The following is a 19483-nucleotide window of genomic DNA, read 5'->3' on the forward strand; positions in this document are numbered from 1 at the left end:
GGCGGGGTCCATTCCCATTTGTACTTCCACTTCGGGAATCAAAGGGTCCAATCATCCCTGTGTCACGTACGTCGTCATCTTTACGCCCCGGGTTATTTACAATAGGGCGCTTGTCGTAGAAGCTAAAATGAATACATTCTGCGTAGCATCAGAAACATCTCCACATGTTTCTGCTTTTGCAAACCGGTAACATCATCGGGTTTCTTTTTACAATACATGAACGGGAGTCAGCCTAACGTGAGGCAACAGAAAGACGCCAGCCCGCCAAAATTAGGTACACTTGCACAAGTTTTTTTTTATTATAGCATTTTGTTGCCTCAAGACTGAAAGGCTGGATTTTTTTTTTTTTTTTTTAGGATAATAAGTGAAAATTGGTCAGTTTGTTAAGAAGGAACGGCTGCGGATAAATTCCCACCTTCTAAACTGCGTAGTCAGCGCATCGTTGAAGTGATTGCATCAATCATGGCTCGAAGATCTTTGAAAAAGAATTTGGGAAGACGATGTAACCACTGTCATTTTCGTTTAAGAGGTATTCAAGAATTTTCTGGTCTGGGCTTCCGAGTGAGTGCCGACATTGATCTGGATGACAGCGTAATAAATTACCGTTTCTTTGTGACTTGGTGTTTGGTTTCTGAATAGTAGTGATTTCTCGGCTCATTTTATTTTTTTTAGATTAAACTCTCGAGGCAGCTTTCCGACTGAATCTCATTAGTTCGTACAAATGTACCTAACGTTGTAGGCAGTGATGCAAAACATCTTCAAAAGCATCTAATTCGGGCACCAAAAGCAACGAGGCCGCAGAGCGCGATGTGCACATCACTTGTTTACTTCCGTGGAATAATTAGACACACACACACACGCACGTATTCTCAAACACACCTGTGAGCGCTATAAAAAGCCGCGGCGGAAGAAACAAAGCAAACACACGGAAGGGGGCCGGTTTCTATTGCCAAGCGTTGGGTCTTGTGACGTAAAACAACGGGCCGGCTCTCCCTATGAGGCTCACTAAAAAGACGAGAAAACATCTGGCACGCTCTTATCTTCACGTCGACGTTCAGGGTGGGCACTTGAGAGAGAGTGAATAGAAAATATGGCATGGCGAGTTTGTTGCGGAATGAGCTCCAGTTACAGGCTAAAATCAAATCGACGTGACTACAATTGCAGTGGAACCTCCAAAGTCTCAAAAGTTAACCAAAACTTGTGTATGACATCCAAGTGTGTTTTGCTTTTTCTTTGGCTTTGTTTTTTTTTTTTTTTTGCGCGACGCAAATACCATAATAAGATAATAAATGGAGCTGTAATGATTCTGTCTGCTCAGTAAAATATGACAAATACAATTAAAGACCCTGTAAAGTGAATTCAGAGAATTTTCTAGATTTTTTTGGGCCATGGCAAAAACGGTGCCTCGTGACGCACTTGGGGGCGTGAGTCACCACTCTTCCACAATAAAAGGCTTCGTTCACATCACTGATTCATCCATTCGGATCGTCTGCCCACATGGTTGCATTAGAGCGCCTCGTTGTTGGCCGTGAGTGCACGTGCATCACATTGAGAAAGGCGGAAGTGCTAGGAAGGAGGGGGGGGGGGAAGGAGGTAGCCAATGTGTGAATGAGGGTCTCGGGGCTGGCATTGCCATTTTAGAGCGCCTCGTTGTCACAGCGTGAAAAATAAAAATCCCGGATTCAATTCGACTAAGAGAAAGTAACATCCATTTTTTCAGGTTTCTGTGGTGGTATTTGATTGACAGTTGAAAGGGGTGTGGTTTCAGCATATTCAGTGGACACACCCACAATGTTTTAGAGTGGAGATAACGGCTTGATTTTTTGGAATGATTTTAATGATTTCATTTTATTTACGTGACAAATTTGAAATGATTCTAATTTGGCAGGGTTGTTATCAGTCTTCTCTGTGGTGTGTCAAATTTAGAAGACGTTCAAATTCACTTTACAGGGAATTTACCTTGTCTTTACATTTTAGTTGAATGATAGTTATTAATGTTAAAATGTTACTTGTCCACTTTAGTAAAAGTTTTATGACGTTGGCAGGAATGGATTCCTTCACATGAAATTATTTCCTGTGCGGTCATGATGCTATGAAGTTATGAATTGTTGACAAGAACTTATTTTGGTTACATTTGTTTTTGGATCGGACAAAAGACGCAAAGTTCCACAATCTGGACATTCTGAGGGCTACCTAACAAAATCAATACATTAGAGCGAGTCCTTCACAGTTTGACGTACATTCTCGGAGAGGGGGCGGGAGTGTTAACAGCGCCGAGTACAGTGCGCCACTGAGGAGATTTGGCAACGTCGACTTTGTGCTGTCACTTATCTAAAACACTCAATACACAACATGTAAAACGGCTCGGGGGAAGCTTCGGCGGGTTCTCGGCTGATACGCAGCAGAGGAGAGAGTCTTTTGGAGGAACGACAAGCCAAACATGCAGCCTCGACCGTAGCCAAACAACGTTTAACTTTGACGACATGCCTGTCAGCAAGATTGCCGCCACGCCAGCTCGATGCGAACCTCCGATTCAAAAGCTTGTATATCTTATATCGTACATTGTAACGTCTTTTACAGAATGAAACGCGGATAAAAAGCTGGAGCGCTACCAGACATTTTTTCCCCCGCCGTCCAATCCAGGATCTGACTTTCATAGTCGCTTAATTAAATTTAAATACCCGACTGTGCTCATTTGGCAAAGGATGACAGGGGAGATAACTTTTTGATGCTCGCAACGGTTTGGTTCTTGAGTGGCTCACTGTGAGGGGCTTGATGGAGCAGCACAAACCGCGAACATGCAAACATGACAAAAGACGAGAAACGAACCGCCGCTCTGGACCAACGTTCCAGCCTCGTTCAATCAGACTAAATAGAAGCGAGTTGAGTCTGCCAGTCACGTGACACGAATGTAACGAATCATCTTCAGACCTCCTTTGAGTGTGTCCTTCTCAAATAGCAACCGGTTTTCTTTCTTGCGTCATGCACGCTAACCCTTCAAAGAGGTACGGCCCTTTTCGAAATCTGACCCACGACGTCTCGAAATACCATCCACGCATTCTGTTGTCATGGTATGCGCACGGTTGGAGGAGATAACGGGCAAAGAAAATAGTCCGCTTGAATGAGTCCAGCCTGGTGGAGCAGCAGCAAGTTTGTTGTGGAAAATTTCCCCAAGACTTTACTAGAAAAGATCTTGATTCCAAAAAGTTCCCGCGGATGTTTCGTTCCCAAAAAATATGCGTTGCTAAAAGTTGAGGTGACGCCTTGGACTCCATTGTGGCTGCTTAAAATCCTTTGGGAAGACTTTTTTTTTTTAAGGAGCAGTGGTTGGAAGTGGAGCGGATGGTTCCAACGTTGTCACAGAGGGCGGGAACGCTGTCTGCGTTTGTCTACACTTCATACCCTTTTTAACGGTCCCTTTTTAAGGCAAACCATAAGACGAGAAAGACGTGACATTACAAAGACAACTTTTGGAAAAATACAAAGGAAAATAATTATACAATATACACAAAATGTGGTCCTTCAAACGGGTAGGGTACATGCGGTCTTGGTCATGTGCAGCGTTCCCGTGATGGAAGGGGCGGGGTCAAGGGTTAGGGTTTGTGGAGCAAGGGTTCCGCCGCGTTCTCCCATCATGCTTTGCCGCACTTCCCCTTCTTCTCTTTGCGCTGGAACTTCCTCAGTCGTCTCGTCCAAACGTCCCTCCACTGGATCACCAGGCTGTTCTTATCGGCGAGCAGACCCACGCGTTCCGCCCCCGGATTGGACGTAGCCCCGCCGCCAGGCCCGACCGCCGGCCCCGAGCTGGTCCCGCCGTCGCTGCCGCCCATAACCAGGAAGCGTTTGCTCATCTGGATCTTGGGACATTTGCAAGCCAGGTCCTTCATGTGCACCCACAGGATGTTGTCCCCGCGCTTTAAGGGCTCGCCGCGACTCTTGTACACGGACATGACGTTGACGGAAAACTTGGCCCAGTCGCCGATCGTCTCCATGTCCAGCACGTTCACTTGCACCGCTGAGGACACATTCAACCACAGTCTCAGGTCAACAATCCCCACGGCATACGTCACGTTATGCTACGAACACTTACCGTAATCTTTTTTGCAGTATTTCTTCATGTTGATCTTCAAGTTGCCCTTCACGGGTTTGCAGTAGGACTCACAGTCTACAAAACACACGACAATAGAAAACAGTCAATCCCATCTGCTACAATGAGCATCCTTTTTTGGGGGGGAGGGGGGGGGCTTTTTTTTGTAATACTTAATTAATTTTGAGAAAATGTGAAAAGGGAATAATACACGCCAATAACCATTCATGTTTTGCATTAAACTTGTGTGACTGAATGAAATGAATGAAAATGCCATGACGTGGGCAAACTATGGCCCGAGGGCCACATCCGGCCCGTTAAACGTTGTAATCCGGCCCGCCGAACTTAAAAAAAAATTAACTGAATAAACCTTGTTAATGTTTTATTTTCGATATACTGTGGTTTTTCAAAGACATTTATATTCTTGTAATGCTTTTGTTCACTTTCATTTAAAATGAAATATTTTGTTTCGGCCGATGAGGTGAGGTGACCGAAACACTCCATCCATCTGCTCCTGGTCCGGCCCCTCTGTCAAATTTTAGAACCCATTGTCAAATCAAAAAGTTTGCCCACCCCTGCTCTAGAACAACAATCAATTTCCGTGAATAATTCACATTATAATAGCAAGCATGTCATTTCCATGTACGGCAAGGATGATGTTGAGATTAGCGCAGCTATTATGTGTGTAAGAAAAACACAACATTTGACATGCGCATATGAAGCCTGGGCAACAAGCAGAGGCGCATGGCAGGTGAAACACAGCAGAGGACTCAAAGTGTTAAGTCTGACATGTTTTCTAGATTGTTGAGAAAAGACAGAGCCCGATGGAGGCAGGACATGCTTGGATGGTGCGAGTGGGCCTTGGCCGCCCGTGTGAAGCCTGAGACCACACATTGGCCAGATACATATTAACAACTGTTTGCCTCAGTCGGCCTGCTCGTAAATCCAAAATGGAAGCGGACCCTTCCCTCTGAGTTTCTCGTTCCGAAAACGGGCTGGAAAAATGACAATAATTTCATTTTAGATGGCGAGCCTGAGGCGACCTGAAGAGAATGCGCGTGTAAATCTTCCCATATGTTTGATTCTTATCGCAATTCAAATTGTTGCGTGATGAATCTTAAAAGAGGGAAAGGGAGGGGGGGGGGTCATATTAACTATTCAAAACAGATGAATGCTATCATGATCGAAATGTGGAACAGTGGTGAATTCACATATTTGTAGTTAAAAAAAAAAACTACCCCGACAATGATGGAGTGACAACATAAAAGCGGATTAGAAAACATTTCTCATGTTTGAAGTCAAGCATCTTGAGGGGACACGGGTAGCTGACCGTGCTGCCTGTTTGGAATGTCAAGACTACGAAACACAGAAACCACATGCTGGTAAACTGGACTCGGTCCTTGAGGTCTCACTCCTTTCGCAAGGAAAACCAGCCGGTCACATCGCCTCGTGAAGTAAATCAATCAAAAGTGACTGCGCGCAAAATGCCCGAGTTGCATGCGAGCGAGGACATTGCACGTTTTATTTTATTTTATTTTTTTGGTGTGGGAGGAAAGACGGATGCAGTAAATGTAAGCGTTTAGGAAGGAACAGACGACCAAGAAAGTCATAATAAATTCAAGGAAGTTTGGCTGCGGATCAGCCAGCAGCAGATTTTATAAGGCACGGTGAGGAGGGAAAAGAAAGGAAAGGGGAAAAAGAGTTGGAATAACTGTGTTGGGGTTATTAAAAAAGAAAAAAAAAAACAGTCCATTAATTACTTTTTTATAGTCCTTGTAAAGTGAAAATAAATGTCTTCGCTATTTGACATGCCACAGAAAAGAGTGTCGTCAATATATCTATATACGCACGAACACGTACACAATACGAGGTGTCGTTATAGGAAAATCTGTTCTCTTCTGTTTTGAACCACACCCTGCTCAGTCATTATGAAAATACACTTTGAGAAAGTCATATTAAATGTCATAAAACATCATTTATTGCTAATCATTTAGGCGGGCACCTGGTCCGAAGACATCCGTTTGTGAACTACTGAAATAAATGACACTTTACAACTATAGGGGGAGCCCTGAAAAAAAAAAATGAACCTGACTGCTGATTTAAAAACAAAAAATGTCGTTTTCAAAAGGTCTTTTCATTATAGGTGAGCTTGTGGTTTCATATGCAGCTCATTATCATGAACGTGTGCATGCAACTGCGACAGGCATGCATTTGTATGAGATGTGCATGGGTTTCATTAGAGCCACGCCAAATATGTCCACGTTCCTTCTCGTATAATGCAAGGTATACTGCGCTTGGCCCCCCGAGGTATTGGCGGCGAAACGTTGGCAGGAGGAACAGCAAGAGCGCCTTTTCCCATGAGGAGCCACTTTTCACCTGGAAAAGCTCTCGGCCAAAAAAAAAATAAATAAATTGCCCACTGACCCCGAAGAGCAGCGCAGTGAAAACGCGGACAATTGGTTGAAGGCTTCTTGATGCTTTCGCTCCCTTGAAGCCTTTTTTCTCTGTTGCGACAAGGACAAATTGCATCCTCCGCCCCTTCCACACAGAAACCAACATTTTGGACAGTCAAGTTTAAGGACAGAGAGAAAGACGGGGATGGAGTATTTTCAAGTGCCAAGGGAGAATTGCCAATGTTTTTTTGTTTTTTTTCCCCACGGAAGCATGTATCACAAAAGCTGCTAGACGGTTCAATATGTTGGAAAAAAAAAATCAAGACGGAAGAAAAATGTATTTAAAAAGATCTTGAAAAATCAAAAGCAATTTATGCAGGTCATTTGAGATTACGGTTTGCAATTTAAAAATGGAGGAACATTGTTAGGTTGGAACTTGTGGGGTCTGATTGTGTGCTTTGGTACATCACATCAAATGCAAAATATCATTTAAAGTGATGGAATTGGAAGTGTTAGTGCAGCTGTGTGCAAACTACGGCCCGGGGGCCACATGCGGCCCGTTAAACGTTTTAATCCGGCCCGCCAAATTTGAAAAAAAATGAAATGAATAAACCTTGTTAATGTTTTATTTTCTAAATATTGTGGTTTTTCAAAGACATGTATATTGTTGTAATTCTTTTGTTGACTTTCATTTAAAATTAAATGGGGTTTTTTTTCCCCCGATGAGGTGAGGTTACCAAAACACTCCATCCATCTGCTCCTGGTCCGCCCCCTCTGTCAAATTTTAGAACCCATTGTGGCCCGCCAATCAAAAAGTTCGCCCACCGTCGTGTTAGTGGAAGACAAAATGAACATATTGCTGAGTTACAAAAAAGAAATCCAGATACATTGCGATAGTTTTTGTTTACGTTGCGATAGTTTTGGTTCGCAACAACCTTTCACACGTAGTTCTCAGATTGTACATTTTCTACAAATCAACATCTTGTTGAGATTGATGTTAGCATCAGAGAAATAACAAAATGGATGGATTTGAACCTCTGTTCCTGTTCAGTGAAACTGTTGGAATGATGTTGAGTGGTCGTGAGGAAACACAAAAAAAAAAAAAAAAAGCCTTCCCACATTGGAACCTCCGCCCATTATATCATTAACATTTCCAAATCAACATGAATCAAGAAGGGAAAATAAGGGTAATTGAGCGGAGAATTGGGGGGAGGGGGGGTTGGGGGGGGATTCAAGGGAGAGACTGAACCAATTTCCTCTCAAGTCACTTGCCAAAAGTCTTTTCACGCCTCAGAACGCTTCCTTCCACTTTATCTACCGCGTACGCTGCAACCAATCACTTCTTCTGTCTGTTGGCCGGCCTTGTCATTTGAGACGAGGCGATGCTTTGAGAGCCTCGAGGTCGAGGAAACTTGGCGGAGGACTTCGGGATTTTGAGAGACAAAAGGGGGAAAAATTCTTCTGGGCCAAAAGCACTTCAAAAAGGAGGCGCCCCACCCTCCATTAATATTTATTCCACACCTCCAAACTGGAGCCCAGAAATATGAAAAAAAAAAAAATAAAAGATGTTTTTGTTCCTCTCGTGAAGTAGTCGAGGGGCGGGGTGCGAGCGAGTGTACACCAACCTGCTGGCTCCTCGGTGCTGCTCACTACAGCGGTGGGGTTCACCACGGGGATCTCTGAAACAGACAAGAAAATCGTTTGGTTCTCGGCTGAAACATAAAGCCGCACCTTTCAAATTTATCCCGTCGGACGTAAATTAAACACTGATATGTGGAAACACAGTCTTTCGGAATCACTGATATAAATTAAGATGGGTCTCGAACAACAGTGCAGGTGTACCTAATATTTTGGACCCTGATCGTATGAGGCGAGAAGGGAGACCATCGGGTCGCAGACAAAAAAAAACAAAAAAACACTGTCATCATTTTACGTATCTGACCCGAAACACCATGGAAGATAGAAATCCAGATTTTTAGTGTCACACAGATAATAAAACTGCTGCTTGTATAATCCAAACAAATAGAGACGGACAAACAGATGGCAAGGGGACAATCTGGTTTGGGATCATCTTGCGACAGATGTATCCCCTCCAGCCCCCTTCCCTCCCAGTCATCTGGCTCTCTTAAAAGTGCCTCGAGGACTTCTTCCAATTAAATGCAACTTTCCAAAATAAATGCGAACAACAACATGCAGTTAGTGTTTTCAACTCCTGATGTTTGATTTAATGTGACTGGATGCTCCAAAACAAACCAGCGGGACTTGTTGACAAGTGTTTGGAAAGCCGTTTCGACTCTGAAGGAACTCTTAAAAATCAGCATTAAAATCGTGGGTGACAGCCCGTTCTGGGCCCGTTCCGATTCATCTCGTGACACATAATGAGAGGATCAGAGTGAGCAGGGACGCGACCATCAAACATACTAATTGGCTGCTTAACAGCCTTGTCGTCTCTCTGGGGGCTCAACAGGAGCAAAGGTGCGGCCATATTGTCACACCAAAAAGTTGCCATTAAGCCTAATCAAGTGAAATTTATGCATGTGCCGAACGCACACGCATACAAACAGTTCCTTTTGCTCCCCGGATGGTTCAGTAACACTGAAAGGGTTGGGGTCGGCCATCCATGACCGGAGTTCTTTTCTCCTCGCTTGTTGGCCATCTGCTCCGGAGCTGCGATGCGAGAGAAACAACACGGCACCATGTGGCACCACGTGGCACCGTGCGGCGCGGCGCAGCGTGCGGGTACATCGGGAAAGGTCATTTTGGAGAGAGTTTGTGTGCTTGGTGCAGAATGCTTGTCCTTGACTACACATGGCAGCAACGGGCGCAGGAAATTCCCAGAATTTTTGTGGCGAATTACGTCTATGCTCGAGCAGCAGTGCCCAACCAATGGCCCACGGACATGTGCTGGTTAATGAGACAGTTGGTTCCGGGCCCCGCAAAGAGACTGACCAAAAAAAAAAGGGTTGAGTCACCTTAGATTTTTTTTTTTTGTCTTGGCTCCTCAGACCCGTGAAAATCAAAGATTAACTGTGCAGCATTTAAGAATTTAGGAATGTCTTTTTTAGGACACAGAAGTGGTACAAATCCACCATCGTCCTTTCCGGACTAACCGAGACCTTAGAGCAGAGGTGGGCAAACTACGGCCCGGGGGTCCACATGCGGCCCGTAAAACCTTCTAATCCGGCCCGCCAAACTTGAACAAAGCTTGTTAATGTTTTATTTTCTAAATATTTTGTTGTAATGTTTTGTTCATTTTCATTTAAAATGAAATGTTTTTTTTTTTTTCTCCGTTGAAGTGAGGTTACCAAAACACTCCATCCATCTGCTCCTGTCTGCTTCTGTCAAATTTTAGAACCCATTGAGGCCCACCAATCAAAAAGTTTGCCCACCCCTGCCTAACCCGAAATTAACCTTGGTAGCTAAATTTTCACATTCTATAGTAGCAGTCCAGGAGAAGGTAAAATTGTCATAAAAATGGTGGAAGAAGACCGCGCTCCCGGGAAATAAGTTATATGTGTCCGTGTAACTCGAAATCTGCGAGAGCAATGTTACGTTTTTCTGTTGTTTTTCTTCAGTGAGCACTCAGCCACGATCACGTTGCACTTTATCACGACTTTGCATCTGTTTGGCACACATCCTCGCATATGTTTTGGTCTTCCCTCTATGAAATTATCGGGCTACCCAATCCCACTGAACACTCGTACATTGGCTTGGCCGGTCAGAAGCCCAAAAGTGACTTGAGGCTACTCGAGACGTGTGCTTTAAATTACGCCCACTAATCTCCGTGACTTCAGTGAATGCTGCTTTTACTTTAGACTCTCAAGTCTTTTGTAGCTATTACGCCTTTCGTTACATAATGTGCTCCGAGCTGAAATGGAACCACTCCGGACCGAGTGTGCGTTTGTGCGATCACTCACTGATGCAGGGGGCGACGGGGGATCTGCTCTGTTGGTAGCCCTTGGCGCAGCGATTGCAGGTGATGCCGGTGACGCCGTCCTTGCAGGGGCACTGACCGGTGGTCTGGTTGCAGGTTTTACCCGCTGCTCCTACGGGGTGGCAGTCACAGGCTGAGGTGTCCAGGTCGGATGCGGTTGGTCCAATAGGAGAGCAGAGACAATAAATAATTAGGAACAATGTCGGAAACACAAACTCGATGCCACCTGTATGATATTCTGGCCACAACACAATAAAATGAAATTAAAACACTGGATTATCTCCAAGGCTGCTGACTTAAAAAGAAAACATACTGCGTGACTTAAGGTAACAAAACCGTAAGGCGACACTGTCCGCATCTGGGAAGCTTGTTCCGGTTCCTGCCTGGTGACACATCACTTCTCGAAAGTCTCGCAAATCCCCGGCGAATGCCAACATAAACAAGCAAAACTCTCGGTAAGCTTGTTCTCACATGGGTTTTTCGTTTGAAGAGCAATAAAATACGTGTTGGGCCGATGAACTCGCAGTTACACAGGATGTTCACCAGGAGCCGGGAGATTGAGGGGAAGGCGGCACTGAATACGTGACGATGAGAAAAGACAGGGAGAGACTTCCAAAGAGAACTTCTGGTGTGTTCAGAACAATAAACCAGAGTGAATTGAAACCTTCTGCTATTGTTTTGATTAACAAACCAACTGTAACCATGCCGGGTTGGCTTTAAGCCTTGTAAATGTTTAGGCAGTAAAGACAACTTAACTACATGGCATGATAAGTAGACAAGCTTCGTGCAGTATGCTCAGGAAAATTTAAGAAATTCTGCAAAAGCAAAATAAATAAATAAATATATATACATGAATAAATATATAAATATATAAATATATAAATATATAAATATATAAATATATAAATATATAAATATATAAATATATAAATATATAAATATATCATTTTATTTAAAAAATATATCATTTTATTTAAAAAATAAATAATTTTATTTAAAAAATAAATAATTTCATTTAAAAAATATATGATTTAATTTAAAAAATAAAGTAATTTAAGTACAAATTAATAACTTAAATTTTTTTATTAATTAATTAATTAAAAAAAGAAACAAAAATTGTTTGTGGGATGTTCCTTGATAATCATTCGATTTTCAGCAATCAACCCAAACGCATCATTTACCAATGACCAAAACATGCGATACTAACAATGGAATTCTAAGTAGACTGGCTGCCTTTTTTTCTCTCCAATTTTTATGCCTGCCCTTTTCTTGCTAGCCCTAAAAAAAATTGTGTACCCATTACAATCGAACAGGACAGTTAGAAAAGGCCAAGCTTATTAAAGAAAGGATTAGAAAAGACAAAATGACTGAAATGGAAAAAACCTGGAGCCCACCACTTTTTTTTTCCCAAAGCTTGCCAGGCAGCTGCTGACATGCCACGCTTTCTTTCCGTGACTTGACGGAAGTGTGAAAGTGTTTATTTGCACCGGACATTTTTAAGCCACTAGAGCAGAGCGGCATACGAGGGCCCACCTGTTTTCTGAAGCTTTTAAAGGGCTGAAATTGACCCAAGAAAGATCTGGCAGTGGGCGAAGTGGGGATTAACTCCCGCTCAGATCCTCTGAAACACGTTCGCCTTTTCTGGGCAAGGCCCGGCCGGTCCACAGGTGTCAAAGTGGTCGCGGTTCATTTGAAGCGGATGTAAATCTGACGCTCTCAGAGTCCGTGCAAAATCCCCGCCGTTCAGGTCACGCCGGCTCACCCTGAACAGTTGGGCTTTGATGGCGCCGGTTAAGACACTGGCCAGCAAAGATAAATGGCGGCATATATCTATGACACCAGGGTCGAATCAGAAAGAGTTTCTGCTGTTAAGAAGATACTTGTTACTTTGCGCCAAGTGCGTCTCCGGATTGATAGGCTAGAGCAGGCGTGGGCAAACTACGGCCCGGGGGCCACATGTGGCCTGATAAACGTTTTAATCCGGCCCACCGAACTTGAAAAAAATTAAATGAATAAACCTTGTTAATGTTTTATTTTCTAAATACTGTGACGTGTCCAAGACAAATATTTAGTTGTAATGCTTTTGTTCACTTTCATTTAAAATTAAATGTGGTTTTTTTTTTCGCAGATGAGGCGAGGTTACCAAAACGCTCCATTCATCTGCTCCCGGTCCGGCCCCTCTGTCAAATTTTAGAACCCATTGTGGTCCGCCAATCAAAAAGTTTGCCCACCCCTGGGCTAGAGGTAACATCGCAAGGTGCGGAAAAATTTCTGGTATTCCTGGAGTTCTGTCCTCATTAGTGTTTATGAAACCCAGCAGATTGCACCACTGACACACTGCTAGGAATATGAACATTTAAAATTGATTTTTCCAAAGTTCTTGATAGAAAATTCTCTAGATAATCGGTCTTGGATTGACCCCATGGAGTGATTTCTCCTGCGGTAAATCAGGAGACAACCTTTTATTTGATGTGGCGTTTGGGGTGTGTGGCCCCGCCAGGACGTGTGCGTGGCAAATGGATGCACGTCATTGCTTCCTGGCTGGTGAGCGAACGGCATCAAGTCAAACAGTTAGCGGAGGAACAAGAACATGAGCGAGAGCAGACCTTCTAAACAAAACAAACTCAGGCTGTTAAGACATCAGAGTTTATAGTCTTTGTCCGCCGTGTTCGGTAAACAACCAGGCAAATATGAGCAGGTCGCAGGTCGTAAGGGGGATTGTGGGGCGGAGGGGTGGGGGAGTGGTGGTAATCTCTTCCCCCTCCTTTTCTCCTCAAACTGTTTTTTTTTCCTTTTCTGAAGTTTTATGAGCAGGGGGACTCGGGCCAGTTAAGAAGCAGTAAAAAGTCCTCAGATGTTGATGACTTTTCAAGCCTGCGTGACTGCAGCTGTGACAGACGTCGCATTGGGACTTGTAGTCCTTTTAACGGGGGATTTGTTTATCTGGTTCGAGCCTCTCATGTGCAAATAGCGGATGTTTGTCCACGGTTATTTGCGACATCAAGACGCTCTTGTCACGTTTTTGCGACTTCATCCCGACAATCCGCTGATGGAATGCTTTTACGGGACACGGTCATCTGGAATGGAGGAAAACTCAAAAGCGTGACTTTGCAAGGATTGCAGGCAGACTTTAGATCAGGGGTGGGCAAACTTTTTAATTGGGGGTGGCACAGTATTTAGAAAATAAAACATTACGGTTTATTCATTTAATTTTTTTCTAATTCGGCGGGCCGGATTAAAACGTTTAACGGGCCGCAGGTGGCCCCCGGGCCGTAGTTTGCCCACGCCTGCTTTAGATGGTCTACCTACTAACCTTGAAAGACACCTGCATCTGCTAGAACACTAAATTATGTAAGATGGAAAACATCCATCGCTGGTCGGGTCAAGGCGACGGCACACGAACAGAATTTTTTTTTCATTATTTTATTTATTTATTTATTAATTTTTGACACAAAAATAACTCCATAAAACTTCTTTTGCCCTCAGAAATGCAGACATTTTTACCCAACGCGCCTCTAAGAATGAGATTGCTTCACTCGGTGGTTGCCGACAGCATGAATCAAGCCCTCCCTTAGCAGATATTTGAAACAAATGTGGTTTATATTGTCTGGGTGTTTCTTCACACAGACTTTTAAAGCCTTTTATCAGTGGTTAGTTGTGACCATCAAAAAGCAGCTGTATGGCAAAAGGCTTGGAGTCACACGGAACTCTTTTGGTGTTCTGAACGTCTTGTATTGAAGCAGCCAGGCTCGATTTCGGTTTCACAACTTCACGACACTTTTGTTCCTCCACACGAATGCATCAGCTCTACAGAGTCCCCTGCGGTTTGATTTTAGTCGAAGAAGTTTGTGTTCGTGGGAGGTCAACTGTGGCGACAGAGGCAAGAGTGAAATTGTCGGTGGGTTAGTCAACCCCTCCGCCCCTCTCATCGGTTATAGACGCTCATTTACAGAGCAGGTCTGATTAGTAACAGACGTTGCCTCTTAGCCCCGCTCTCCCTTTTTTTTTTTTTTTTTTTTTTTTTTTTTGCAAACACCTGTATTTTATTGTCGTAACTCCACTTCAGATGTGACACTCGCCCCACTCGAGCATACCGCACCTTTCACCTCTCTTTTACCCAGACATATGGCAATAGGAGGAATTGAAACACGGTCAAGACAAAGGCTTTACACCCAAATTAGAGCAAAGAGGGCGGAGCAAGGGTTGAGGTATTGCTGTGATCAGTCAAGGGGCAAGCCATTCATGTTTTTTTTTTGGGGGGGGGACTTACAGAGTTTAATATCCGTCACATCTGGGACCTATGAAAGAATGTGATACAATGTTTACGTCCTAATTAGTCTGCTTGAGAAAACACAATTACACTGTCAGAAGTGTTTTTCAGGTGAGCCTCGATGCTAGAGGCTCACCAATGGTACTTGGTCGTTTAAGTTGTTCATTTTCGACAGGCAATTGAATGGAACGAACCAATGATAGCGATTCTCCACAGTATCTCACAAATTCCCGACAACCACAAGCAAATCCATGTTAATGCAGCGCATAATGGGGAGGACTTACCTTTGCAAGCCCTGCGGTGAGTGATGGCTCGGGCCATGTCTCGATAGAAGCCCTCCTTGCAGTAGTGGCAGTGGCGGCCGGCGGTGTTGTGGCGGCAGTTCATGCACACGCCTCCGCTCTTCCTACCCGAGAGCTTATACAACTCCATGTTGAAGCGACAGCGGCGGGCATGTAGATTGCAGTTACACGCTGCAGACGGACAGGGAGTTGAGTTAGTTGTGAGCACAATGACAGAGATGAACTAGATGCAAAATTAAGATTGACTTTCATTTGTTCCATAGGCATGATACTATATCAAATCACCTCGGCCCATTGAAATGAATTGAAATGCAATTAATGTGTTCCAGCAGCTCAAAAAAAAAAACAAACACCTGAAGTAATTTGATTCTTTTTTGTAGGGTCTGAAGCACATTTGTATCTCTGATTTTCATTGAAGACCAAAAATTGGTTGTTTAAAAAAAAAAAAAGATCTCAAGGAACTACAGCACATTAGGAAAGTATTTCAAATCATTAAAGGCTATTATTAGTTTGGAACATGCTAATTCTCATTTGTGTTTTTTTAAAAAAGGCTTTTGTTTGAATGAGCGTTGACAACTACATCGCCGCTCCGAGTTTGGCTGCAGCTCCGTCTCTCATCCATCAAAATGATATTTGCAGCGCGCATTTCTCCCTTTCATAATTTATGAACCCAGCTTCCTTCGGTCGGTCAGTTATTAATCACCGCAAAGAGACACATTAATCCCGCGACTCGCTGATGAGTAAATGCTCCCAAGGCCTAATAAAGGAAAACGGGTTCCGATAAAGGAAGAAGTTTGAGCTTCTCGATGAGGTGAGCCAGGATGTAATGGGACATGAAGCGTGAGGTGCGTTTTCAGTTCAAACTGGAAATCAGACTGGTTCACTAAGGCAGCTTAAATGGTCCGTCTTACGTTTAAAACTAAAGGCTATTATGAAACTGTTGGGGAGTTTGATTTAGGACCTGAGCGAAGGGAAAGTAGCCCCAAGGAATAATTGTTTTATTTTGTGTTTTTTTATTTAGTTTTTTCACCTTTTCAGGCTACCCTTACAGTTTGTGTACTTTGCACTAAATCCGCCGTCATAGCTTCCTGCCAAGCCAATGGATGTATGTGCTTAAAATTAACAGACCACATCCACATGTCATGGCATGGTAAATAAATATGCAGTCCAACTTGTGATGTTAAAGATGAAATATAAACAGCTAAAACTAAATTAAAACGTCACATGCAGATCATCATCTGATAATTTATTGGCAAAAAAACTCAACCAAGCCTCTTTTTTTTATAATTTTTTTTTTATTATCCGCCAAAATTAAACTTGTTGTCAAGTTCAATCCCACCATCTAGTGCTTCCAAAAAACAAAAAAAAATAAATACGGTGGAAATTGTGATTAATTCGGGTCACCACTTTTAAAGCTTGCAAAAAATAAATAAATTAATTAAAAAATAAAATAAATAAATAAAATGGAAATTGCAAATAGATCGTGTCACCACTTTTAAAGCTTGCAAAAAAAAAAAAATTAAAAATAAAATGGAAATTGCGAATAAGTCAGGTCACCACTTTTCTCGTTATTTTTCGGCTTTCGACCCAACATGCGACACTGACACTGTTCTGCTCTTTTCTGGCATCTACTGTATACGCGTTAATAGAATTAATTTGTGTTTTAATTGACTGCTTTCACTGTATTTGCTGTTGTATTATTGTTATATTATGTCATACTCTCTGTCAAGTGCTTAGTTACAGCTGCAGCTGTTGTGAAAGGTGCTACATAAATCGAGGATTTCCATGGCAAGAGCATCTATTCTCCAGACAACAAGTCAGTATCCCATCACAGTCATTTTTAAACTGTTATTTTAAAGGTTCAATTACGACACATTGTTGCTGCCGTCATGAGAGATGTACATGATATCCACATTCAAAAAAAAAAATAAAATAAAAAAAAAAAGCTTGTCACCGAGCTGGGGAAATGAGGCCGTGTTTTTCCCTGGTCCCAGATCCTGGAAAAAAAAAAGGGGGGACGAGGGGGGGAGCACATTCCCAGACTGTTTCCCAATTCCATCTGGTTACTACGCCCAATTTGTTTGGAATTCAGACGCTAATCAAAAAGCGTTTCAAATATGAATCAACAATGAGGTGATGCGGACTGCGCATAGTTGCTGCCTCTGATCTCGGCGGTGCGCCGTTCAAACGTGAGCTTGACCACAAGACAAGTGGAGAAGGTGAACTCTTCATACCAAACTATTTTATGCGGTCCGGCTTTGAACTGAGACTGAAAAGCATTTTGATGCCTTTTTGTCAGGTAGGATGCTGTTTTTGCGATTAAACACGCATACAGCTGCGAGCATGTGGGACCATTAACACCTCGTGCTGGAACATGAAAGTGATGGATCACGTTTTGTGTGCAGCTGAAAAACGAACGACCGTCTTCTGGCATTTTGTCGATTTACTGCTGTGCAGCAACACGATCGTCCAACAAAGTACTCGGAGGCACGTTCAAGTGAGGGGAATGTAATGAATCCAACCTTTTGAGTGTTTTAACATATGTGGCCGGCAAGGGTTGTCACAGCTTATTTGCGAAATTAGGAGATCCTAATAATACAAAATAGTGACTGTGTGCGAACGTTTTCTTCTTTAATGCACACTGTGCTGCTTATTTTTGAACACTTCTTGCCATATTCATATATGGAACTGGACACTCAGCTCCTCTCTTGGCTCCTCAGTACGGCAGTATTATTGGTCGTTCTTTGCAGAGGATAAAGAATATATACACGTGAGAACTGTTTTATTGTCTGTCTACATGTGCTGCTGCCACTTAGATGCTAATTGTTAGCTTGGGTGCCTATGGAGCTTCTCATTGTATGTTAGCATTAAATTACTGGAGGCTTTTTTTTTTTTTACATATGAAATTCGTTTTATGTTTAGTTTGGCAGTAATTTTTAACTATGAGGGTCGATAAACAGCTTGAATTTTTTTTTTTTTTTTAAGAATATTGTCCATCAGATTATTCAAACAAAAATCGATCAATCTCGAAAAACTTGTAAATCAGGTGACTCGTATCTCAAGGCACTACTTTCATTCATTTCACCTCCTTGAGTGGAAGTCGTCAAAAAATCCTGGGAGGTTTAGGGTTTGAACCGCTTTTGACGAGCATTAAAAACACTCAGACAACCCCAGGCTGACACTTGGACAACCCTCACACCTAAATTAAGCTTTCATAGAATTGTGCTTACAAGCTTTCCAAATGTGGAAAAAAAAAAAACAAAGATCCCTTTGCATGGAGCCAGCATTGAGAATTGCAAAAAATGTTCCGCATGTCGTCTAGGAAATCACACAACAAACAAGCTGCGGTTGGCAAACAACGCGACGACAAATCATGTTAACTACGTGAGAAGAAAATGACCATATGTCATTAAGATAAAGAGCGACAAATTGGAGTTACTGTGCGACGGAATTACTGCTTCACTCAGCTGGAAGCCAACGTCCTCCTCCGCACATGTTTCTGAGCTCACACTCTAGAAAGTCCTTTACATAGAGGGAACACGCCAGGTAACATATTGACTCAAGAACAGCTCAGTGTTCAATTTCAGCTCACGAGGAGGATTCACGCCTCCTGTCAAGGATTCCATGTGACAAATCGGCCTGTTGAAGACTGCTTTCGACAAATACTACGCAAGCGTGCTCGTGAACCAGACAGCCGGGGCTCTTCCCTCCCCCATATGTTCGGGATAAATCTAACCTCATTTTTCCTTCACCTCTACCAAAGCCAAGGTGGTATGCACAGCCAATTGATTTTGGAAGCATGTGCAACTCCCTCCCCCCCTTGCAAATGTTATGACTAATATTGGTCCTTGCAGAGTGGAGAGCCACTCTCTGACCGGCATCCTGGCTTGGGCTGAGGTCCAGACATGTTGCAGCACACTCGGCGTTAGTCTCGTCATGGCCAAACTGGCTCCGGAGGGGGTGTGCGTGTGTGTGGGGGTGTGTGTGTGTGTGTGTGTTTGCAGGGCTGAACTGCGCCTGGCTGCTCCAGCCACCTGCTCAGGACACCAGGGGGAACACCCGGTTAATTACCTCCTTGTTGGATACATGGCATCGGCACAGTGTGGTGAAACACACGCCTGCACACACAAATGCTGAGGGGGGCACGGGTGAACCTGGAGAACATGCTTTTTTTCCCACCGTACTACAATAAAGTGTAATTGCACATTGTGTCCAGTAGGTGGCAGTGGCGCTGAGATGCAGGTTTGTTTTGTGACAAAAATGATATTATTTATAGTTGCAGCGGGGTATGTGGGGGGGGTGCGATTTGTTGCGAAGCAGCAAATCGCGGTTCTGCTGCATGCAACTGGAGTAAGCTGCCAAAAGAGAAGTAAAATCAGACCCGAATGTAAACGCTTTTAAATCCGGGTTCATAATTATGCGTTTTTTTTTTGTCCCAGAGTATCGAAATGTCAAAACGGGCTAGATTAGGAGGACAACAGACAAGTACACATAATG

At 43.3% G+C, this 19483-nt stretch overlaps 1 protein-coding gene across 1 annotated transcript in view; it reads right to left on the bottom strand.

Moving 5' to 3' along the window:
- Positions 1-236: 236 nt before the first annotated feature.
- The window catches only part of ntn2 (netrin 2), a 33967-nt gene continuing 14720 nt past the window's right edge, over positions 237-19483 (bottom strand). Inside the window, exons 3-7 of the mRNA XM_088285254.1 lie at positions 14969-15157; positions 10398-10547; positions 8106-8159; positions 4091-4165; positions 237-4015 (exon numbers count right to left, since the gene is read on the bottom strand). Of these exons, the coding sequence (XP_088141380.1) occupies positions 3633-4015; positions 4091-4165; positions 8106-8159; positions 10398-10547; positions 14969-15157 (851 nt within the window). The 3' untranslated portion in view covers positions 237-3632. The remainder of the gene's footprint in view (positions 4016-4090; positions 4166-8105; positions 8160-10397; positions 10548-14968; positions 15158-19483) is intronic.

Source organism: Idiotropiscis lumnitzeri, chromosome 20, assembly GCF_059441095.1.
Source record: "Idiotropiscis lumnitzeri isolate Australia: NSW breed Sydney's pygmy pipehorse chromosome 20, RoL_Ilum_1.0, whole genome shotgun sequence".
Lineage (NCBI taxonomy): Eukaryota > Metazoa > Chordata > Actinopteri > Syngnathiformes > Syngnathidae > Idiotropiscis > Idiotropiscis lumnitzeri.